A 24670-nucleotide genomic window follows, 5' to 3' on the forward strand; every position below is an offset into this window, starting at 1 on the left:
ACCAGTCTAGTCTTTGCTTCCTGGCTACATAACATACAAATTACTCAGTACTTTAAAACTTAACTCTTAAAAAAGTTAAAGCTTTTTTTAAGAATTAAATAATAAACATTTTTTGAATTAATTTTGTCCATCAGTGTGTCACGATCTTTTCTCGATTCAACAAGACGGGCCCAACTCTGAATCCTTTTTATGAGAAACAGAGCCCCAGAGGTCTTGATCGAACCTGAATACAGCCGATCAGGTGCCTTTTTAAAATAAAATTTAATTAAGTTTAAAAACAATTTATTAAACACACAAGAAAATAATAATTAAAACCAATAAATTTCCTTTTAAATTTTAAACAAACAATTGAAACTTTTTATAAATTTAAATAAACAGTAATTTCCTACAAAGTGTCTGCCAGACCATTTAGAACAAGGGTGGATATGTATTCACTATTTCCAGTCAATTCGCAGTGGACTGAAGCACTCTATTTTAGGGAATACAACACTTTTGAGGATTGCACACTTCTTGTCTCTCATCTACACGGAATCTTGTTCACCTCTCCGACTCGACTGTCTCTTCCCTATTCTCTTTTATTTTTTTTAATCTAGGCCTAATCACGAAATCTAAATCATAACATTGTCACTTTGAAATCAATTGAAATGTGACAAGTGTATATCACTAATCTTCCTTAAATTTCATTCTAGCTCTTTTTGCTATGTTAGTTCACAGTTTCCAAATAAAACTCCCCCTTTTGCTAAAACTTCAAAATCTTTTGCAGGGCCTCAACATTTGGTCCAAAAAGTGGAGAATTAAAATACATGCAATGAAGAGCCAATGCATTAACTTTTCATTCAGACGTAGAAACTACTATCTGTTTAATGGGAGATCACTACCCCCTGTCGAACAAGTATGTTATTTGGGACTTCACCTGGACAAACGACTTTCTTGGAATCCGCACACAAGATTAAAATGAAACGAAATAAGTGGACGTTACCAAACTCTTATCACCACTACTCGATAGATGACCCAAACTTCTACTTCATTACAACAGAAACACCATGGTTCTCAAACTAATATTCCCTTTGTTCCAGAAATAGCGAAACGCTATTACAAAAAATTCCATCAATCCCTTTCCACACATCCCAATTCAGCTTGGTCTGTCAGCTCAGTTCCACTACCACCCCGGATAATCCTCTTCATTGTCTGAGATGCTGATCGCCATGTGATGCTCTACATAGTGACAAAGAAAATTAAAAAGTGGTTATTATTTATTTTTTGTAAAGGAGGTTCACAACTGGGAGATTTTTCCTCACATGTTTTTCTTATTAATTTTGTTCTTACAGCATTTTTATCATTGTAATTGTTTTACATACGTAAAAAATAAAAAAAAAACCTTTTGCAATTCAATATTATCCTTTTGCAAATTAATTTCACCCCTAGGAGGTACTAGACTAGTCTAGGATTTTTGGCTAAATAATTATACAATTTCCCAAATTTTCTGATTACTTAGTACATTAAACTTAATCCTAAAAAAAGTTGAAGCTTTTCCTTCTGGTCCTCATTTAAAAAGATCTGATTCACCCTTTTGTAAATTAATTTCATTTTTTACTAAATAAAATAGAAAATACAAACCAAAAACAAATAAATGTTAATCGTCATTTTTAATAATGGATTTACTTAAAAATATTAAACGAAGATTACTCATTTTGTAAAAAACACCTTTTCTCTTCTTTACTCCATTTTAATCCAGTTGTATTCTTTTTAACCATGGAAAGACATCATGTTGAACCAGATGTTCATAATATTATTGTGAGAATGGGTCATCGAGGTGACTGCCAAGTGGATATCACAGAGGCAGTTGGCATTTCTCAGAGCGTGGTCTCCTGGGCTTTAGCCCAATTCTGAGAAACTGGAAGTGCCAATAGGAGGCCAGGTAGTGGATCTCAGCGCATAACGACACTAAGGGAAGACAGAAATATTGTCATTGCTACATACGAGGAATACATCCCTCAAAATAGGGATCTCATTGGCAGGGATTTTCAATTTCAGGATGACAATGCCAGACCTCATAGAGGCAGAGTTGTTCATCAATGTTTAGAAAACCTGGGAATTTCCCATCTGCCCCTTCCCCCATTTACTCCAGACCCCAATCCCACTGAGCACATATAGGATGCGTTGCAGAGAAGGCTTTTAAATCACCATCCCCAGCCAGTTGACCTGCAACAACTGATGCAGCATTGCAACATCTATGCAATAAAATTCCTTATAAAATTAGTTACAATCTTATTATCAGTATGCCCAACAGGTGCACAGAGGTTTTAGCTAACAGAGGGCGTTATAAATGGTTTTAATTGGTAAAAATTTATTGTGTTCAGTAAACAAAATAATGGAATTAAAACCTTTTATTCAGTTATTTTTCAAAAGCTCTTAATTAAATTTTCCTTCAGTAAAAAACATAATGATTTCTAATAAATGTTAATGCAATTTATAATAAAAATAAGATAAAAATTCTATGGAAAGTAAATACTACAAAATTGGCAATGTCCCTCTTCATTTTTGACAGTTTAGATCAAGATAAATCTCAAGGTGTATATGTAAAAGATTAAAGTTTGTTTTTCTGTACGTTCATTTACAAATAGTAAAGGGAAAAAAATGAGTATTTTCAAATAATATTATTAGATTAAGCATTTTCAAGTTAAAAATCTTAATTTCCAGCCTACTTGATCAACACTTCACAATTTTTTATTTTTAAACCAAACCATATGATTATAGCAATAAACCACATTTCGTAGCCAAGGAGATATTAGAACAACAAACACAACTCTTAAACACTCCATACCTACACAAACTCACTCACTCTCTAAATTCCAGTATAAAGTGACACAACATTTAAATTGATAAAATTTCTTCGAGCATATTAGTTTTGAAAAATTAGTGAATAAAAATGGAAGACAATAAGAACAAGACAAAATTCAACGAAGAGTTTGATTTGGCATGTTTACAAGAAGAAATTTTTTTAGAAAAAGTTATTAGTAATGAAACACAAAATTCCTACTGCATGAACACTGTGAACAATGTAGTGACTCTAATAGATGAAGAAGAAATACAAAATGACACAGTAGATGTTTCAAGCCCCAGTTCAGAAGAAGACATGCTAGTACCCAATCGGGACAAAACAAAACATATTAATTGGAATCACATTAAAACAGGAGAAGGTATCTTATTCAATCTAGAAAATTAAACATACTGAATAATCTACTTTTTTTTTTTCTTTTTTTTTCAGAGAACGATGAAGCAGAACACTAACATACATGTAAACTTTCCAAATTATATAGTTCTACACAATGCACCTCACACGACACTAGTAGTAGGACACTCATTCAGACACCACACAAGAATTAAATTTAATAAACATATTATTATGATACATTACATTGTTGCTTTTTCTTTACTTTTTTATGAGAACATAGCAAAAACATGAACTTTTTTTATTAATTTTACTAAAATTAGTACTTGAAAAACTTTATATAAGAAAAATACAAAAACAAAAAAATTGATGCTTTAAGTATGTCAAATATTTAGTATTTCTTTTATGCTTTGGTAATAATTTATAACTTTAACTCAACCAGAGGATCAGAACTGTTGATATTTCTGATTTCCAAAGCAGTAATTTGGAATAATTCTCGCATTGAGAATGGCGAGAACTACAGAAATTCAGCAAAAATATTTGTCAATTTTAAAAATACTGTATAATGCCATTTAATGTTATATAATAATGACCATGTAAATGGTTAAATGATATTAAGAAAGATAAATTTAATAATTGCTACCCTCATATGACCAAAAACAGGTAGGAATCTTGTTGTTATTGCATGGTGCAATAATTTAAATTATACCATTATAGATTAGATCATTCTAAATTCAGATTATAGCCGGAGCCGGCTTCTTTACAGCCTGCGTATCGTGACCAGTATCAGTCTTGTGCATCTCAATTGTTCTCTCGAGTTCCTCATTAAGCTTAAGGATTTTTACCAAAACCCAAAGCTTTTTCAATGACTCCCATGTGTTTTTCCTTCAAGCCTAGGTTTATCCTCTCCCAGGAGTAGGACTCTCCGCCTGTACCAACAGAGGATGTGTTCCGCTGTTTTTCTCCTTTTTGGTAATATCTGCAGTGTCCAGTTAGCAGTCCAACTATTATTCTAGTCCTAGCACATCCAGATTCATAACATTGTGAGTGCCCCACTAAAACTGGCAAAATCAAGGTAAATCATGTTGAGGAGAAGAAAAGGGCAAAGTACACGGGCTGATTCGGCTTAGTCCCAAACAAACCCGTAGGCATAAATGTGGATCAAAATTTAAACAGAGTGGCTTTTGAGACTTCAGTTGTCATTCAAATTTAAAATGTCATATTTTAATGGCAAAAACGACATCACTGGTCCTGTTTCTGGTCTCTGTTATGATCTTTCACCACGCGATCAAACTTTGGATATAGATTTTATGTTCAGTGTTACATTCCGTTTATACCCAAAAAGTCACTTAATGAAATCAAGGAAAGGCCAAAGACAAATAGCTTTGTAATTAAATTAAAAAAATAATAAAAATAAAAATAAAAATAAAATAAAATAAAAATGTTTCTTTAGTCATGTCAAAAACTATTGATGTATTTCATTTCCTTCTTAATGTATTTACGTCATTAAGTTTTCAACAGAGTATATTAAGCACACAGGGTGTAAACTTACTATTGGGCCACTGATTTGTCTGAAAAATGATTCGAACTAGAAAAAAATGTCAACAGCAAAAGGGTGGACTTGAATTGCAAAAGGGTAAATTTAATTAGCAAAAGAGGGACTTTAATTAGAAAAAGTAAAATTGACTTTCAAAGGGGTGATTTTAAATAGCAAAAGGGTGAAAATGATTTGCAAAAGGATGAAATTGATTTGCAAAAGGGTAATTTAATTTGCAAAGGGTGAAATTTACTTGAAAAAGGACTGGAATTTATGTTGCTAAAGGTGAATTTTGATTACAAAATAATGCATTTAATTCCCAGAAGGGTGAAATTGATTTCCAAAAAGGTGAATTTAGTTTTAAAAGGGTGAATTTAAATAGCAAAAGGGTTAATTTTATTTACAAAAGGGTGAATTTAAGAAGTAAAAGGGTGGATTTGATTTGCTAAAGAGTGAATTTGGTTAGTGAAAGAGAGAATTTTTTGCAAAAGGGTGAATTTATTTTGCAAAGGGTGAATTTGCATTACCTCACAAGCCTCAATAGAATTTCCTATTACATTTCATTTATTATTAAATGTTTACAAAGAATAAAAAACGCAATTGCTTACATGAATAATGCTAAAAGATCAAGTGAATGTAATGGAATGGAAGTATGGCGCATAAACAATACAAAAATTTAAATACAAATAACTCGGGTAAGGAAATTTCTGCTTTTTACAAGACTGCTAAATAAATACCTCATGGGTTGTATGGACTTATGACTGTTAGTTACATTTTAAAAAGAAAAATATTTGTTAAATATTTTTTAAGTTTTTATCAAAATGTGTAGAACAATTTAACCCTGATTTTGACTCAATTTTGAGAACTATAGGACAATTTTTAAAGTAACCATTCCTTGTTTTTGTGGCAATTTTTATTTTTATTTTTAAAAAGTGTTTTGGAGCGTCCTAAGCTATACACGCAGGCTGATTTATCTGGTTTTAACAAAACGTTCATTAATTGTGAATTTTAATTCAACTATGATAATTAACCAATTAAAATATTAACATATTAATAATAAAAATTTTGAAGTGGGATCACAAAAGTAGTGGACGTCTCTCCTTCTGTCCCAATCTCTATGTTATATCTGCATCCAACTTATTCATTATCTAACTGAGCAGAGGCACTAAATTATTATTATTATTTTAAACCAAAAACACTTTTAGAAATTGGCTTTTTTTATTGATCCTGATTGATATAAGAAATATTTCTAAATAAGTTTTCCTGTTAAACACATTTATAGCCAAGTATAAATGTTCTAAACTCTTCAGAAAAATAAATTACAGTAATTACTTTTCTACATTTTTATATAAAGCTGTTCTTTTTTGACAATTAAAACTGTTTAATCACACAAGATGGATTCATGTAAAATATAGTTGTATGTTAGAACTTATAGTACATTTGCTTGCCCTTCCTTCATTAATTATTTGTTTTTAGCTAGTCAAGTTAAACATGAATATTGTAATTACTTTTGTTTAAATGCAATGACGTGATAGCAGGAAGTGACATTTGAACCATATTATTTATTTCATCCTCACTCCTCCCTAGCTGCATCGATCAAATTGAATAGAACCCATCTTAATAACACTCTTCTTTGAGATTTATTTTTGAATGAAAACATCCAAAAAGCAAGATATTATTTTTATTCAAATTTAATCACCTGTAAAATAAGAAAAAACTGAATATAAATATTGTAGGCATGTCCGGAATAATTAATTATGTGATTTGTGTATTTCTTAATTTTCTTATTTTAAAAAAATTCTCAATTTTCTTATTTTAAAAAAATTCTCAATTTTCATGTTGATAATTTTTTCATTTTTTTAAAATCCAAACTGTGTTACTTGCTTTATGAGATTATTTAGATATATAATATATTAGATCTATAATGAAACTAAGCAAAGACCAGATACAATAATTATGCCACTATGAATAGTTAATTATAACAGTTATGACACCATGAATAGTTAATTATACAGTAGATTACTGATGATTTGATTTTACTTCTTTACTGATTTTTTGATTTTCATATTCTTTCTTTTTATTAATTTATGATAAAATCAAAATACATGAAACCTTGGTGTACAACTGCATTTTATTTGTTGAGACTTTACACTGTTTTTATATAGAAAAATGGTATTTCTCATTTGGTCTCTTCAGTCGTTTTGCTCATTGGTCTATTGAAGATGGGAAAACGAGCCTGAACTCCCAAAATAAAATAAATAAAATTTATAACACATAACACTAAAGTTTTCTTCTCCTGTCAACCAAATTACAAATACTGACAGAAATAATTAATAGTTTCTACGCACTTTTCAGTCCAATTTTCAAAAATTTTACCTTATCAGTGAATTAATCGAATATATTTTAGACAAAATAAATGATTTTCTTCCTCTATAGCCGAAACTCCTTAAAAAAGTGAAAGCCTGTTGGGATAAAGTCTGGTGAATATATATAAACAGGGTATGGAAAGACCTGTGTTTCAAGATCATTTAGCTCTTAGACAATCAATCTTGAGATTTGGTCGCAAGTGGTGTTAATACTTAGAATACACTTTATTTTTTCAAGCAAGTTACAACATGATAATAAAAATAAATAAATAAAAATAACTAAGTGTTCTGGCATGGATTCTATTCCATCTGCCGTAATTATTTTTACAAATAAATAAATAAATAAAAATAAAATAAAGTAAAAATACAAAATTAACTAATGTTCATATGAAATAGGTAATAGGTTGACAAAAAAAGGTTATTTTGAAATATAATTTTTAAAAAAATTAAATTCCTTATCCAGTTCGTACCTATACTAGCAAGCATGTAGCATATCTTATAAGTTTTCTCTTAACAGAAACTCAAATAGTAGTACCCTTGTTAGCTGAAAAGATCCTAAATGCAAAAACTGCACCTCCCAAAGGATAGTGCATTCCGCCATAAAATAGAATACATTTTCTGTGTGAATTGCATAAAGTGCCCAACCTCTCATTGTCCTGCCGTCAGACAACTGCAATCTTATCTTAAACAGGCATCAAAGGCATCTTTAAAAGATTAACAAAAATCATTCAACCAAAATAAGTTCCATGGCTGTTGGTGTTCCTCACCCTTATTCAAGCACTGCCTACATCTTCTTTGGTCATCTCATCCCAGGTGCACAAAAGATGGAAAAAAGTTCATTTGTGCCGAAAAACAGCGTACTTCAACTTGTGCAACTGGATCTTGGTCACTTTGTGCCTCCAGCTTTTTTTTTCTCACATCAATCTGTGTCCCTTAATTCCATTCTTTTCTTTTTTCATCCTCCCCATGGGAATAAAGCTGAGGATGAGACAGGAAAAGGTCTGAAAAAGTTACAAAAATATGTGTGATGTGTGTGGTGTGATGAACCTTAAGTTTGGTCATTACTGATAATATTGGTCTGCCTTTCCTCTCTGATTTGATCTGTTAGACATGTTTCTACATTTCACTTCAGTTTTGGGTCTGTTACAAAAATTCATCACTGAAGAAAAAAGCTGATTTGGTCTTATAAAGCAACCCACGAACCCAAGCAAGGATAGGCTGGCCAAATTACTGTTTTTTTTATCCTGCAAATTCACAACAAATTTCATTTCATTACATCTCAGTATTAAAAAAAAAAAAAAAAAAATCATCGGCGAAATTAAGACATGAATTAATTTATGTTTTAACGTAGTCATAACAACTAAAATAAAAATTATATCCAGTCATTCAAACTATGTGTGGATGTAGTCAGAAGAACAAAAACTAATTATATCATTTTGTTTAAACTAATGATAAACTGTTCTGTGATACATTAAATCAAATTAGCTAATCGTTTCCATTCATATAAGGAACATCGTAAATTAGTTTGATACGCATAAAACAAAAAGAATTGAATTGCAGATTAATATAACTTTTATTCTTCAGCAATTAGAGGTTGTTATGCCCATAACCTTATTGGGAGGTGGCCTCTGTCATTCATTACTAATATTGCTGAGTGAGCTGAATTTTATAGTCTATTTTTGCAGGACAACATTTGAAAATAAAAATTGTGCAATAAAATATGAACAAGCTCCAAACAATCTTGATTTCACTTTTTTAGTTTATACTACAGATGTTTGTATCCAATTAAATAGATTTTCAAATTTCTTTTATTTCTTATTACTTTTTGTACAAAAAGAAAAAGTATTCTGCAATTAAAAATTAGAAACGAGAATTTTTAAGTCTTCAATAAATAGTTCCAAAATTAAATATTAAATTTGTTGATGTTAGAGAGGAAAGAAGACAAAATCTCACAAGTTCTAAAACTGTTGAAACATAACAATTGTGTAAGAAATTAAAAAAAAACATTCTCAAAATTAAAAGGATCCAAGATCATTAATATTTGGATTTTTGGTTAAGCTAATATTTTTGTGCCTATTACTTTCAACACATATATAATTGATAAAATGTAAACGTATAATATAGTAATAAAAAGTATATATGATTGAAATTATTGTAAGTAATCGTTTAGAATATTATGTAAAATTTGTTATGGGCCTGAGACAAAAATCAATTTAATTTTTAAGAGCTTCACTGTGTTCTTCACAGTGAAATGGTTCTAATTTATTTTATTCTGTTTTTCCTAATTTGTGAGTAATTAAAATGTCATCACTTTCATTCCATAATAAGTCAAAATCCTTTCCACTATGAGGTCTGAGGGATGGTGAACCCGTAGTTTAGTCCATTCTGATCATTTTGTTATGTCAGAAGCGTTTCTGCTAATCATCAACGACCTTGGTGAATTTTTAGTTTTAACATGCCAAGCTCAGAAAATGATGGGAAGCTGAAAAGTCATCAATTTCATAGGCATCTGGTTGTCTCTTGGTAGACTCCTGAAAAAAATTGCTTATGATGTAAATTAAAAAAAAAAAAAAAGAGTGCAATATTTAATCTGTAATTTGGTCATTAGTAATAAGTCTGCCTATTCTCTTTGGATTGGTCTTTCTGATGCATTTGGCATTTTGCCATCTTCAGTGTATCAGTGTGATTTCTGTGAAGTTTATTTTATTTATATCACTTAATAGAAATTGTATTCAATCATACAAGTTGATCAAACTGGCTGACCCACTAGCCAAAGAGTCCTCTCACCCATGGGAACCACAACTAGATGCACTGGAGAGCTCTAAAGTTAGAGCTGGAAAAATGGCCTGAAAAAACTTGGTATGAGGCAAGCACAATAAATTTATAAATCTCTCAGAAAAGAAAGCGAACTCTACTACCTCAGCAGAAAAATTATAGAGTTTTATACTGTCATTTCTTACTACCATCTAAAGAAGATAGACAAAGGAGAGACAAAAACAAGATGACTCTTTCAAGGGAAATGAGAGAAAGGAAAAAACTGTAACAGGGTTGATTGACCAAAACATTCAACGATAATCAGACCAACAAAATGATTAGAAACGTTGAAACTACAGCTTCATCACCTTGCAGACTCCATGATAAAATCTTTTTGATCTGTCTACAATTTTCCTCAGATCTCTCAAAAAGTACCAAGTTATAAAAGATTGAAGTTTAAAATAATCAATGTTTTAAGAGGAGGAAAGAGTGGAACAAAGTGAAATATACACGAAGCATTAGGCAAAGTAGGATGAAAGAAATGACAACCCCTGTGTGTACCATTCTTTGAATTTTCTTTCATACTAGAAAGTAATTGAAAAGTATTTTTCAAAAATTTATAATCCCATGTTCTCGTTGAAGAATTATTTTTTCCCTATCATCAAGGCTAACCTAAATTTTAATACAGAATCCACTTTAATCTACTGTCATCAGTCTTGGATCTTTGAAAGCAATATGTAAAAAAATTCTGTTAATTCCTTCTCTATTGGACCAAGTTTAACTACTCACAGGGCAACAAGACCTTGCAATCTGTTCAAAATTTGATCAATTAAAAAGTCTTCAGTGAATGACTGCAGATATGAGCAATTATACCTTTTGCATGTTCAATAATTCCCAATAGGTAAATAATAATGGAGATTAATTTTTATAATCCCCAGGACTTGTGAAGCTCTCAGAACAAATTATAAATTGAAATTAGGTTACAGGGATCATAGACAATGGGGTAACATGATACATCCGGCTTTCATTAACATAACTTGACACTGAAATGTTAGATGTCAGGGTATATATATAGTAAATATAACTAATTGCCCTCCATCATAGTCGAACTGACGTGCGTATCGCGTGTGCACTATATTGGAATTATAACATCTGCTACCGGATTTTTTGATGAAAATGGTGTGTCGCAATTTTTTTTAAATATTTTACTTGTTTTATTTAGTTTTTAGTTTTTTATTGTACTTTTTCCTTTTCCTTTTCTACTTTTTTTTAATAAAAGAGATTAGGGGGTGGGGAGTAAAAATTGAAAAAAATAGTGACTCGTCTTTTTTTTCTTTTTTCTAAGTGAGGCCTCTTTTCAAAATTTTTGTGTTTGTGTCTTCATAAAGGAGAGTTTTATGGATTATTTCCTTAGATGTAGCTGAGATAAGTATAATTCACTGCTAACACTGTTGGTTATCCTGGTTAAAAATTTCTTTCAAACATTCAGATTTTTAAAAAATAATAATATAAATATTAAATATTAAAAATTAATATTTTATTTGTCTTACTTATTATATCTTACTGTCTAAACTTACAGTTAGATTTGTTTTTTCATTAGGTCACATCATCGGTATAAAAAAACCCATTAAATTACAATTAAATTAATTAAGTTAAAATTTAAATTACAATTTTAAAATTAAGTTAAATCTGTGAGAGATATTGTTTAGGGTTGCTCCCATAGATCACTGGTAATATGAAAAAGTCTGGTACAAGTGGATCTTTAGCTAGATTGCTGAATATTTAACGACACAATCTAAGTGGAGTAAATTGTATCATTCTTTTGCCTAGGCCCATTTTCAAATTGTATCAGGACATTCGGGGCCGTGGTCTGACTTTCTATAAATTTAAAATATCAAACATCTATCACAACAATCACATAGATTTTGTTCAAACTTTACTCAATTCATTAAATAAAATGTGATGAAACAATAGAAATAAATTATAAATAACATAAAATAAATTAAATAGCTTATCCAGATGATTTTGAAAAGTCCAAACTTTGCTTGTAATAAAGTGAAGTTCAAATATTTAACCTAAAAACTATACAGTATTATGACTGATAGGATTTTTAAATTGTTTCTTATTTAGCATTAATAGATGCATATGTAAAATACAGTTCATGGTGTTTTCTTTAGAGTACTTAAAAAAAGAGGATTGTCTTGTAAAGTTGGACTGTAATAAGTCCTGACCCCTAAAAAAGTTGATAGTGGAAGGTCTGCGAGTCTGTTAACACATGTTGAAACAGGACTGGGTTACTTAGTTCCTCACTGAAGATGGCACATAGCCAAAATGCGTTTGAGTTACAAGCAAAAAAATACGAGTGTAGATGGACTAACAAGAAGTACCTGCCGGTTCGAACCTAAAAAAATTGTTCCGAATTTATTTTTTATTCTTTGCACACTGTTTTATTTTCAAGTTTAATTATTTGAAAATAAAAATCATTTTAAATTTATCAAACGTTTCAACGTGAACATTGGTTTTTAAAATTTTCACAATATAACTACAACCCTGACTTGATAAATGAATATATCTGGATTATAATGGCAGATTAGGCAAGAATAATGGAAATTTATTAAAATTCCAAACCTGAATTGATTTTGTACTAACCCACACATAATTAAATATAAAATCTGTTAAGAACTACACTGTCTGTATATTTGATTTTAAACCAACAAGTATCAGTTCCACATTTCAAGCTACATTTATTTATTTTTTACTCTTAAGACAAAATAAGGTAATAAGTAATGTGTGGTTTTTAGTGATCGTTAATTAATGATTATTTGGAGATCGTGACCAGACCGCATCTCACGATCTTCAAATAATAAGTAATAAGTAATATATATGCTCTTTTGACGTTTTGTAATTTCTTTCTTTTGTTGAGTGCAATTGTATCAAAATTATTGTTAGTGAAAATTATAAACATTCTGGCTTCTGTTCCTCAGGTTTATTTATTTATTTGTTAATGGATTCTAGGTGCTCTCAGAAAATATATTCCATGACAACCCGACAGAGATTGCTGCCGGTAAGAAACTGGCGAGCCCCAGTGAAGAAGAGACGGTCGTCATTACTGGTATGAGCGGCACATTCCCCGAGGCTGACAATGTAACAGAATTCTCGGAAAAGCTGTTCAATAAAGTTGACATGATTACCGATGACAACCGCAGATGGGAACTGGGTATGGAATTTTTGCTGGATTTACTCTTTCTTGCCAAATAAATGAACTTTTCTTCATTTTCAGAGCATCCTGAGATCCCACACAGAACAGGCAAGATCAAACTTGTTAACAAGTTCGACGCGTCCTTCTTTGGCGTCCATTACAACCAAGCCAACACGATGGACCCAATGTGCAGGTTGTTCCTTGAAAAAGCTTATGAATCCGTCATAGACGCAGGTATGAATTGCCTCTTTTTTATCCTCAATACGATTTTTCAATGAACTTTTTAAAGGGATGAACCCAAACGAACTCCGTGGATCAAAGACAGGAGTCTTCGTCGGTGCTTGCTACAGTGAATCTGAGAAGACTTGGTTTTATGAAAAACTGCAAGCGGCTGGGTTTGCTGTGACGGGTTGCATAAGGTCGATGATGGCCAACCGCGTCTCCTACTATTTCGGCCTTGATGGTAAAGCTTAAAAAATTTCAGCAGTCAATTAACAATAATTTAATTATTTAATCTCAGGGCCTAGCTGTACCATCGATACTGCGTGTTCCTCAAGCATGTACGCTTTTGAGTACGGGTACAGGGCAATCAGAGAAGGGCTCTGCGATGCTGCAATCATCGGAGGATGCAACCTTTGCCTCCATCCATACGTGTCTCTACAATTTTGCAGGCTTGGAGTGTTATCCATGGATGGAAGGTGCAAACCATTCGACATCGCAGGTATTTACACAGTATTTCACAACAATTGAAATCATTGAGAAAAGTCAATCATCAGTTGTCGTAGATTTGTTCAGTTTTTGCATTCCCCAATTTTCAACTTTACAAACAAAAGTGACAAAGAATACATCCTTCTAATTAGTAAAGGGGTTAAACTTAAATGAAGGTATGCAATATTTAAATGTCAATTCTGGTAAATTTGAGCCTTTCTACTGATTTGGGTCAAATGCAAGAATAAATGTGAATCTTTCTTTAAAATTAACTAATTAAAAACTTATAACTAATTAAATAACAAACTTATTTGTATTTTCAAGCCAATGGTTATTGTCGATCCGAGGCGATATGTGCTGTTTTCCTTCAGAAGAAGAAGGATGCTCGAAGGATTTATGCATCCGTAATACATGCTAAAACAAACTGTGATGGTTACAAAGAACAGGGAATCACTTATCCTTCTGGTGAGATCCAACAACAGCTTTTCGAGAATTTTTATGCCGAATGTGAAATAGATCCATCGACACTCAATTATGTCGAAGCCCATGGCACAGGCACTAAGGTACAATAAGTGTAAAATATCCAAAGGGATCGATCTAACAGGGCCGATTTACAGGTCGGAGATCCAGAGGAGATAAAGGCGTTGGTGAATACATTCTGCAAAGGTCGTAAGACACCCCTGAAGATTGGTTCCGTCAAGTCTAACATAGGACACACGGAGCCGGCATCAGGACTATGTTCAATCACCAAAGTCATCATAGCCATGGAAACTGGACTCATTCCGCCAAATATAAACTTGGTCAACATAAGACAAGACATTGAAGCTTTTCGTGACGGTTCCATACAGGTGAATTACATGCTATATTTATATTTATTGTTAAAAAAATTATAAAATTTCAGGTTGTAACAGAACCTACACCATGGGAAGGTGGAATGGCCGGTATCAACTCTTTCGGTTTTGGTGGCGCCAACTGCCATATTTTACTTAATTGGAATGAAAAGAGCAAAATCAATGGGGGCCTCCCAGCGGACGAGATACCAAGATTGATCAACACCTCTGGACGTACGATACAAGCAGTTGAAAAAATCCTCAACCATGTAAAAAAATCCTTGCTGATTTCTATTCAAACAAACTCAACTGTGGAATGTTACGTTTAAGGTGGAAGGCCAACTTTTGGATGCCGAGTTCTGTAAGCTGTTACATGAAGTGCATAAATCAAACATCCAAGGGCACAATTACAGAGGTTATATTCTTCTCAACAAAGACAAATCTTTGTCAAAAAATCAGCCAAGAGCAGTTCAGGTGGGTACAATTTCATAAGGTTAACTAACCTATTATTTATTTATTTTTCTTTTCTCCAGTTTTTAATTTTTTTATTACTATTTCACAATACTTTGCCAACATTTACGAAAATAAGAATAAATTTTCTATAATAATTTCAATTTTCTATGGTAATTTATATTTCATATATTTTTTCTGGATACTGTATATTGTAGATTATTGCTAATGTGACTGTAGAGCCTGTTGAACAGAATTTATCAGATAGGACTCTTATGAGCTCGTCATCTTCAGGCTTTCTATCAGCCTCCATTGCCTTGATGTAATAATCTATAATCATCCTAATCCTAAGTTTTTCCTGCTTTGCAAGACCTCTGTCATGGAGTGTTTTTCCATTTCTTATTTTACCCTTCTCATCTTGAGTCCTGGAACGAACACTGTCTGTGATATTACCTCATGTGAGGTCAGTGCATTGGCTATTGAAGTACATGGCTATATTGCTTGTAAGATAATTTTCTATGGCATTTTAACACCCAATTTTCCATCATAAATCCCCTTGCGTTGTTTAATTGATGAACTGTAGGTATCAAGCAGTCAGGTATTGGTACAACCACTGCACCTTTTTCAGTGGTTATTGGTCATTATCCAATAATTTATCATGATATATAAATTAGTATTTTCTGTCATGAAAAAAATTAATGAGCAGTGTAATTTTTAACAGGATGTTCCATTAAAAAAGCCACTTTATTTCTATTTCCCTGGGGTTTACGCGAATCGGAAAAACCTGGACAAGTCCCTACTTCAATTTCCAATTTTCAAAGAGGTCTTGTCGAAAATGAGCAAAGTCCTTGCCTTCGACGTCTTCAATGTAGTTTCCAATTGGAACAAAGAGGAATTCAACAATCTCATCAACAATTTCATCGGGACAACGGCAGTTCAGGTTTGTTTTTTAGCTTCACACCTTGGTCATGATTTATAAGAAAAATAATTTCAGATTGCCATGGTCGATCTCCTTAAATCACTTGGAATCGTTCCTGACAAAATAGTCGGCACATCCATTGGAGAAGTCGCTTCAGCCTATGCTGCAGGCTGTATCACTGCTGAAGAAGCCATTCTCACATCTTATTACATTGGAGTGGCATTGAAGGAAATAAATTTAGTTCCTAGCACAATGTTTTTAGTAGGTAAGTTACAGAGGTACTTGAATTCAACGAAAAGGCTAACTATTTGATTATTTTTCTTTCAATGTCAATCTAACAGTTAATTACACACATTAAATGAAGCTTTGTTTCTTTTGAAGATCTACCCTATCTTGAAGTTCAAGACATGGCCTCACATGGAATTGAAGTCACACCTGTCGGAACCAAGGCATCGATGGTGAAAGGGGAGAAGTCTACCATGTCCACTTTTGTACAAAAGATGAAGAAAAATCAAATCAAAGTCACTGAAATGAACACGTGTCATGTTCCCATACATTCCAGCTCTTCTAAAAATGCTGCCAGTAAAATGTTAGCATATTTACGAGAGGTAAATATCAATTATTACAACCATCTCGAATCCATGACTTGATTGCTGGTTCTGTCTAGATAATAGTTAACGAAAAAGCAGTCCCACCGCAGTGGCTTACTTCAGTAGTTTCTAACAAGTGTAATGCAGAGTTGCTCTGCAAAAGCGTACTTGAGCCTCTTCACTCAGATGTTTTACTTCAAGCAAGAGCTGAAGCAACTGTGTTGGAGGTCGGACCACCAGGTGAACATCACCTCAGTGCCTTCATCAAACACCCTGTATTTAACAGCAGTAACAACGTGGCCAACACTTCTGCTGTTCTTGTCTCACTTGGAAGGTAAACACGTTTTCCCCAAATCCTCAGTGCTTCCTTTCTTACTTTGAGCAGTAACATTCCCATTGCTTTATAAGTCTACATGTCACGGAAAGTTAGAATTTACAGTCAGATTTTGTAATATAATTGCTAACAATCGGAACAGTTATACCATAGTCATATATTTTTAAATAAGTATGTAATGGCAAAAGTATTTTTAGTTCAGTCATTTCAGATCATTGTGGTCAGCCTATCCTTAATGTTTTGTATACAAAATGAGAGGAAACAACCAAGCTGAAGAGCCATCATCCTGCAGACCTAAAGAAACTAATAATTTTTTTTTTAAATTTTTGTAAGGCTGTATTTAGATGGCGTGGACATGAATTTGTCTATGTTGTATCCTGATGTCGTTTTTCCCGTCTCGAGATCGACGCCGATGATATCTCCCATTCTCGACTGGGACCACTCTGAAAATTGGTATGTCACATGTTACAAACAGGGGAAAGTCAAGTCAGGCGAAGATATGGTCACAATATCTTTAAACGATGAAGAAATGGAGTACATATCTGGTCATGTGATCGACGGAAGAAATTTATTCCCAGCCACAGGCTACCTGGTAGGCTTTACACATTTCAAGCAAGATGATATTAAAAGCAATAAATTTTTAATTAATTTTCAGAACCTAGTTTGGGAAGCCGTTGGCAATACTTTGGGCAAACATTACTCAGAAATCCCAGTTATTTTTCAAAATGTCAAATTTCATAGGGCAACAACTCTATCAAAAGATGGTGAATATTAAACTTAACTTGCTACTAAAGTTTCCAACACTCTTAATTTGCAAACCAAAACTATTTTCAGGGTCAATCGATTTTACTGTTTTGCTACAGAAGAGCAGTGGAAAATTTGAGGTCATCGAGGGTGGAGCCGCTATTGTCACAGGAAAAGTGCTCATTCCTAGTGAAGAAGACATAGTAAAAGAAATGTGCCCCATAGAGGGCGACAAAGGTGTCACCAGTTTCTCCCTCAACGCAAAAGATTTCTACAAAGAGCTAAGGCTGAGGGGTTACAACTACAAGGGGTTGTTTAGAAGTGTAGTCAAAGCTAATGTCAGCGGTAAGTGTGAAAAATGTTTATTTAGAAAAAAAAATATATATATTTTTCCTATGAAAAGAGGCTGCTGGGAAAATAACTTGGCACAACAATTGGGTTGCTTTTATGGACAACATGCTCCAGCTGCAGATCATACTCAGTGACACCAGGTCGCTCTTTGTACCCACATCTATAGACCGTGTGATGATCAACCCAAAAATGCATTCTCTTTACGTCGAAAAATTCAAGGATAACGGTGGTAGGTAAAACTAGGTAAAAAAATCATAGAGATTCGATGCTCTAGAAAACTAATGAACCTTCTGTAAACAGAGATTCCGGTCGGAGTTTTCAAAGGTATTCAGATGATCAAGTCAGGAGGCATAGAGATCTATGGGCTCAATGCGAACGCCATTTCTAGAAGGAAAAACCTCGGAGAAGCTGTTTTGGAGAAATACCATTTTATACCCAATAAGGTGTTTGCCAATGTACGTAACAGTTCGCCTTGAACAATAGGTCTATTGCTATAAAAACGATGTCACAACTACAAATCATCCTTTCTATCATATATAATTTTTTATACCCAAGATTATAAAATTTATATAATTTCAGGAATACGATATGGATCAAGTTGTTAGAATTATGGTTCACACGGCTATAGAAAATGAACCCAGCGTAAATATTAAAATCACTGAAATCCCCTCAACACAAAGCCTCCTCTCACGCATCATTGCTCAAGTTCTTGGCGATCTTCCATTAATCCAGGTAACAATTAAACAATCTTACAGTGCCAATTGTAACACCAAATTAACACAATCTATTTAATGTAGCCTGAAATCACCGTGCTGACAAGCCCAAGCAACCCTCTCGTAGAAGACGTCCCTCCAGAATTCATCGTTGAAGATAAAAAGCTCGTCACAGACCAATCTGTAATGATAATGGTCGCAAGCAACATCCTTGCAAATGAAAATCGACCAGTAAGTATTAAGATGTGAAATTGAATTGTGTATTTTTTCCATTTATGAAATTTCAAGAAGAAATCATAAAATAATTTACATTTGTAGGTTCTTGAATCTTGTCTGTATGCCTTGAAGGAAGGAGGCTTTATAATTGCTAGAGAACCCATTGGAAGTGAGTTGCAAGTCGAATACTTGCAGCTAGTCCAGAATTACATTGTTGACGACGAACAAATTATGATGTTGAGAAAGGTATATTAATATTCAGACTTTAAACTTACAAAATTGAAAATTAATATTTTTTTTACCATTTCAACAAGGTGAAAGGGATGACAGTACAATTGGATGACAAAGCGGTAATTGAAGTGAAGCGAGATGACTTAAACTGGCTTACCACTGCTCAGGAGGCAATGAAAAACGACAAGTTTAAAAAAGTCTATTTCGTATCACAGAACGATAGGTTGAGCGGGATCTTGGGATTGGTCAACTGCATCAAAAAAGAACCAGGAGGCACCAAGGCAAGGTGGGTATTTGTAAGTCAAATGTACTTGAGATACTGGGACTGCAAAATGTCCTTCGACTAAGAAGTTGGTGAATGATTTGGGCATTCTCAATTTCTATGCATTACATTCAATGAAGTTTTATGATCACCTTCTTAATTTCCAAATATGTATGATCTGGACTAAAACATAAAATGAGATTCTTAAATTCTGCAGGTGCGTTTTTACTTTTGACTCCAATGCTCCAAAATTTTCTCTGAATGATCAGTTTTACACGACTCAACTAAATAAAGATCTAGTAATTAACGTCTTCAAGGATGGGAAATGGGGAACGTACAGGCATTTGAAAATCGAGATGGAAGAGGAAGTAAAAGCTGAATATGTTTTCGCCGCTCCCTTGGTGAAAGGCGATGTTAGCAGTGTGAAATGGCTCCAAGGGAATGTGGAATCATTGGAGTATGTTATTTCCATTACACTTTTTCCACGTCAGTATATTACAACATTTTTTTATTCCAGGGTGAAAGATCGTGTGATTGTGGAGACATATTATTGTGCTTTGAACTTTAGGGACATCATGCTAGCAACAGGAAAGCTATCTCCAGAAGTGATCACGAGCAATAGGATGTCTCAAGTTAGGTCCATCGTATAAAACATGAAGCAAAAATCGATGTTCTAATTTATGAAATTTTTAAGGATTCCATCATAGGATTTGAGTTCAGCGGAATAGCAAATGGAAAAAGAGTCATGGGAGTTACTAACAGTAAAGGTTTAGCTACAAAAGTAAGAAGCAATAAACATTTATTATGGGAAGTCCCAGACGAGTGGACTCTGGAAGAAGCTGTAACCGTACCTTGCGTTTACCTGACTGTAAGGAAAAAACAAATAAATCATTTTGACTATATCAACCTGAATTTTTTTTTTCTTGACAGGCGGTTTATGGTTTAATGCTCTCTGGCAAGTTACAACCAGGAGAATCTATATTGATCCACGCTGGTACCGGAGGGGTAGGTCAGGCTGCTATCAATATCGCTCTTTCCTACGGCTGTACCATATTTACCACAGTGGGTACGGTTGAAAAAAAGAATTTCCTTCTTCAACATTTCCCACAGGTGAGTTGATGACATCTTGAAAATTTCAATGTTAAAACAACCATTTTCCAGTTGAACGTAAAAAATATTGGAAATTCTCGTGATACCTCCTTCGAGCAGCTTATCATGAGGGAGACGAATGGTCGTGGTGTCGACATGGTTCTCAACTCCTTAGCTGAAGAGAAACTTATGGCATCCGCACGTTGTTTAGCACCAGGAGGCAGGTTTATCGAAATAGGAAAGTTTGACATATCAAATAATAACACATTAGGTAAGTATGGGTATTGTTCTATAGGCAGTTAACAGAATAAATGAGATTTGTTATCTAAGGCATGGAGCTTTATAAGCGAGGAGCAACTTTTGCCGGTATCATGGTGGATAATCACATGAAAGAGGAAGGTACTGGCTGTCAAGAAGATTTGGCATACAATAGGCTTCTGGAAGAAATAAGACGAGGTGCTGTTAAACCTCTCGTCAGAAAGGTTTTCCAGAAAAACGAATTAGAACCAGCCTTCAGGTACTAAGATATTTTTTTAAACTTCAAAGCTAAATACAATTATTCTTTATTTTTTTAAAGATACATGGCTGCAGGAAAACACATTGGAAAAGTCATCATAAAGATAAATGAGAATGACGAAAAGCACCCTAGTGAATGTTCTCCACTGTACAATTGCAAGCCGAGATTTACTGCCAAAGGAAAATTTTGTTATATCATCACTGGAGGTCTTGGAGGATTCGGCTTGGAGTTGGCTGACTGGCTTGTACTACGGGGGGCGAAGAATTTAGTCCTGGTTTCGAGAAAGGGGATCAGCAACGGATACCAGGAATTGAGAATAAACATATGGAAATCCTACGGAGTACGCGTGTTGGTGTCGACTGCAGACATAACGAAGCCGGAAGGCGTTGTCAGCCTGCTTGAACAATCTAAAGCACTGGGACCAGTCAAGGGTATATTCAATTTGGCCATGGTAAGCTAACCAACCCTTTTGAATTAAATTATTTATAAATGTGATAACATGTAAATATTGTGTACAATTGTTGAATATTTGCTTTTTGTTAATGTTTTCATCTTTGAAGTTTTCAATAATGTGGAACTATTTTTTCTGCATTATCAAATACTTCAAAGATTAATAAATTCGCTTGAAATTATAATATTTTAACATTATCAGTTACAGTCTGTCAGGCCTAAAACAATCCACTTATTTCATTTTGATAATGTTTGGCAAACAGGTTCTCAAAGATGGGATATTCTCCAACCAGACGATCGAAAACTTCAAAGATTCGATCGGACCAAAAGCCGACTCGACCATACATTTTGACAAGTACAGCAGAAAAATGTGCCCTATGCTAGAACAGTTCGTTGTCTTTTCAAGTGTGAGCTGTGGGAGAGGAAACGGTGGTCAGACCAATTACGGATGGTCCAATTCAGTCATGGAAAGGGTCTGTGAGCAAAGGAGAGCGGAGGGCCTTCCAGCAACTGCGATCCAGTGGGGTGCAGTCGGTGACACTGGTTTGGTCGCCGAAATGCAAGATGAACACATTGACGTTGTAATAGGTAAGGTCGTGTTTTATCACTTATTTCCTTTTCAAACAAAGTGTGGGTTATTTTAGGCGGGACTCTTCAGCAGAGAATAACTTCTTGTCTTGAAGTGATTAATGGATTTTTAACACAGCCCAACGCCATCGTTTCGAGTATGGTTGTGGCTGAAAAACGAGCCGGCGGTTCGTCTGCTGACAACATTGTCGACACGGTTGCAAATATTCTTGGTATGGTAAATTAACAAGTTAAATTTGACATTAATATACTTAAACAATTTACAAAACAAACAAAAAATTCTGAAGGCTTGAGGGATTTGAAAAATGTAAGTCTTCACTCGACCCTGGCTGAACTGGGTATGGACTCAATGATGGCTGTTGAAATAAAACAAACTCTTGAAAGGGAATTTGAAGTTTTCCTCTCTCCACACGATATTCGATCGATGACCTTTGCAAAACTCTGCGATCTTTCGACAACCCAAGATGAGAAAAATGATGTAATTCAAGGTAGTTGTCATCATTTAGAATTCCAGCAAGATTTGAATTTATAAACTCTCCTTACGTTATATTGCTAATTTTCATATACTAAAGTTGAAAAAACTCCTGAATTTAACATCGATTTCCTAATAAACATGATTGGAGAGGAAGTAAATGAAGATGTGATCAAAACCGTAAAAATATGTGGGTCATCAAACAGCCAAGTCTTCATTGCTCCAGGCATTGAAGGTACGATTCAAACTGAATTGACTTTTTTTGTTAAATAACCAATGGTTAAATATAAATTTTGTATCACCCCTTATGCAATATTTTATTTTCATTTAATATGATTTGTAAAACAGGACAGACCACAGTCGTTGAACCATTATCCCAAATGTTAGAGACAAATGTGCACATTTTCCAATTCAACAGCACATTATGTGAAACTGTTAATGAAATTGCAAATCACCTTCTGCCAGTAAGTAAAATAAAAATATTAAAACTTATCAGGATTAAACCTTTGATTTTTTTTACAGCAAATTCTAGACTTTTTGCCATCTGGATCAAATTTCAACCTAATCGGTTATTCATGGGGAGGTCTTCTAACATTAGATTTAGCCTACAGATTAGAAATGAAGGGCTACAGGGGAAAGATTTGCCTCATCGACAGTTCGCCAGATTTTATGAGAAATACCTACAAGATTTGGGCCTCTGGAAGTGAAGACTACCAGCAGATCACTATCCTTAACCGAGTAGTTGACATTCTGTGTCCTCAGGAAAAAAGCAAGGCGAGTGTTATTATCAGTTGTAATTTAAGTGTTTCAAAAATCATAATCAATATTATATACATGTTTAGGTGGAAACTCTGCTTAAAATAGCCAGTAGTTGGGAAGCAAGAATAAAAATTCTGTCAGAATGGTCAAATCAGTTTGTTAACTTCACGTCAAGTTTTAAAGAAAATATGATCAATGGGATTTATTCGAGGATTAAAGCAATTTCTAAAATGGAAGATATACCTTTAAAAAGTTTACAATCGCCTATTCATCTCATCCGACCCACTGAACTTATATTGCCAGCCGAAGATAACTATGGCCTTTCTAAAGTAATTACGTTTGATTAGAGTGTTAACTTTTTTTTTAAAATATTAATCTTGCATTTCAGTACACAAAGGGGCCAGTAACTTTTGAGTTTATAGAAGGAAACCACACAACTTTACTTCAAAACAAAGCTACAGCAGATGCAATCAATTCGTTTATGGGCTTCACTGATATCAACAATACTACGAAGGTGCAAATGCTCAACAGTGCTTCGACAATTAAAGTTATCAAGGAAAATATCAAAAACATATAGAAAAATATATAATTTCATTAATTCTTATTTGAAATTATCTTTTGACATATCCTGACCCATTTTGTCTAGATAACCTAAATAGAATGACCACACTCTTTGTCTAAACCAGGTGCACCCTTCTTCCTCACGTTAGGAGTGCCTTCCTCAGTGAAATTTTGCTAGTTCCTTTTGTTAGTTCCTATGTGTCTGCCTATTCTTGACACACTCACTTTTAACCATTTTCTTGCAGTGGTTACATAAGCCGTTGATCATCCACCATAGACTTTTATCATACTATTTAAAATAGCTCTTTTTTTTAAGTTATGTCAAACCTGATATTTTAGTCCAGTTGTATTTATGAACTGTAGATAATAAAAGTGAAACTTTTAATGCAAAACTTTCCTTAAAAGTAAGAAAATTGCACGGTCATTGGTGCTTCTTAGAAAACTGTCAGGAAGGATTTAGAGTGAAAGAATGATTATGGGATTGGGATGAGGGTCCAGGGTTTTATGGAGGCGTCTATCGACTTCTTGCAGTTTCAAGGACAAATTAGTTGAATATGAAGTAGGGTTTTGCAATGCTTTGGAAGATTTTGGATTGTCGGAAAGGGTATGGGATGAATGGTGTTCGACTAGACTCTAGAGGGTTGGGATGAAGGTCACAGTGTCATGCAAGTTGACACTTCTTATGGTTTCGAGAACAAATCTGAATATCTGTATGGACAGCAAGGTTGGATAAGAAATAGGGAGCTTGGGTTTAGTAGGATTTTGGACTGGAATGAATGGATGGTTAGAGGGTGAAGGTTATTTCGTTTCATTGAGTCTGATCCTTCATTTCTTGAGCCATTTTACCAAAAAGAACTG

The 24670-nt window shown here is 33.7% G+C and overlaps 1 protein-coding gene and 1 long non-coding RNA gene across 2 annotated transcripts; one reads left to right on the forward strand and one right to left on the reverse strand.

Annotated features, from left to right (window-relative positions):
• Positions 1–7501: 7501 nt before the first annotated feature.
• Positions 7502–8313, reverse strand: LOC112128201. Its single transcript, XR_002910891.1, has 3 exons — positions 8141–8313; positions 7843–8076; positions 7502–7779 (listed from the first exon to the last, which is right to left on the reverse strand). It is a non-coding gene; the product is annotated as an uncharacterized LOC112128201 (long non-coding RNA).
• A 2603-nt stretch (positions 8314–10916) lies between these two features.
• LOC106661142 (fatty acid synthase-like) lies at positions 10917–23855 on the forward strand. Its single transcript, XM_014384358.1, has 37 exons — positions 10917–11008; positions 12845–13046; positions 13110–13262; positions 13318–13491; positions 13549–13749; positions 14061–14299; positions 14354–14584; positions 14638–14835; positions 14897–15040; positions 15738–15956; positions 16011–16200; positions 16317–16543; positions 16603–16859; positions 17193–17451; positions 17515–17623; positions 17694–17948; positions 18007–18183; positions 18255–18409; positions 18534–18686; positions 18752–18898; positions 18986–19129; positions 19198–19400; positions 19594–19833; positions 19894–20008; positions 20071–20244; positions 20307–20486; positions 20538–20736; positions 20796–20982; positions 21043–21433; positions 21696–22020; positions 22077–22232; positions 22308–22508; positions 22593–22727; positions 22841–22956; positions 23015–23266; positions 23335–23580; positions 23640–23855. The coding sequence occupies exons 1-37, from the start codon at positions 11000–11002 to the stop codon at positions 23826–23828; spliced, it is 7152 nt and encodes a 2383-aa protein (XP_014239844.1). The 5' UTR covers positions 10917–10999; the 3' UTR covers positions 23829–23855.
• The last annotated feature ends 815 nt before the right edge of the window (positions 23856–24670 follow it).

Source organism: Cimex lectularius, unplaced genomic scaffold, assembly GCF_000648675.2.
Source record: "Cimex lectularius strain Harlan isolate CLEC.00 unplaced genomic scaffold, Clec_2.1 scaffold60, whole genome shotgun sequence".
In the NCBI taxonomy this organism is placed as follows: Eukaryota; Metazoa; Arthropoda; class Insecta; order Hemiptera; family Cimicidae; genus Cimex; species Cimex lectularius.

Excerpts from the sequence above, each read along its gene's own strand:
- LOC106661142 (XM_014384358.1), top strand. Across the intron at positions 13,492-13,548 it reads CTACTATTTCGGCCTTGATG|GGCCTAGCTGTACCATCGAT; the intron begins GTAAAGCTTAAA and ends ATTTAATCTCAG. Across the intron at positions 17,624-17,693 it reads AACAACTCTATCAAAAGATG|GGTCAATCGATTTTACTGTT; the intron begins GTGAATATTAAA and ends AACTATTTTCAG.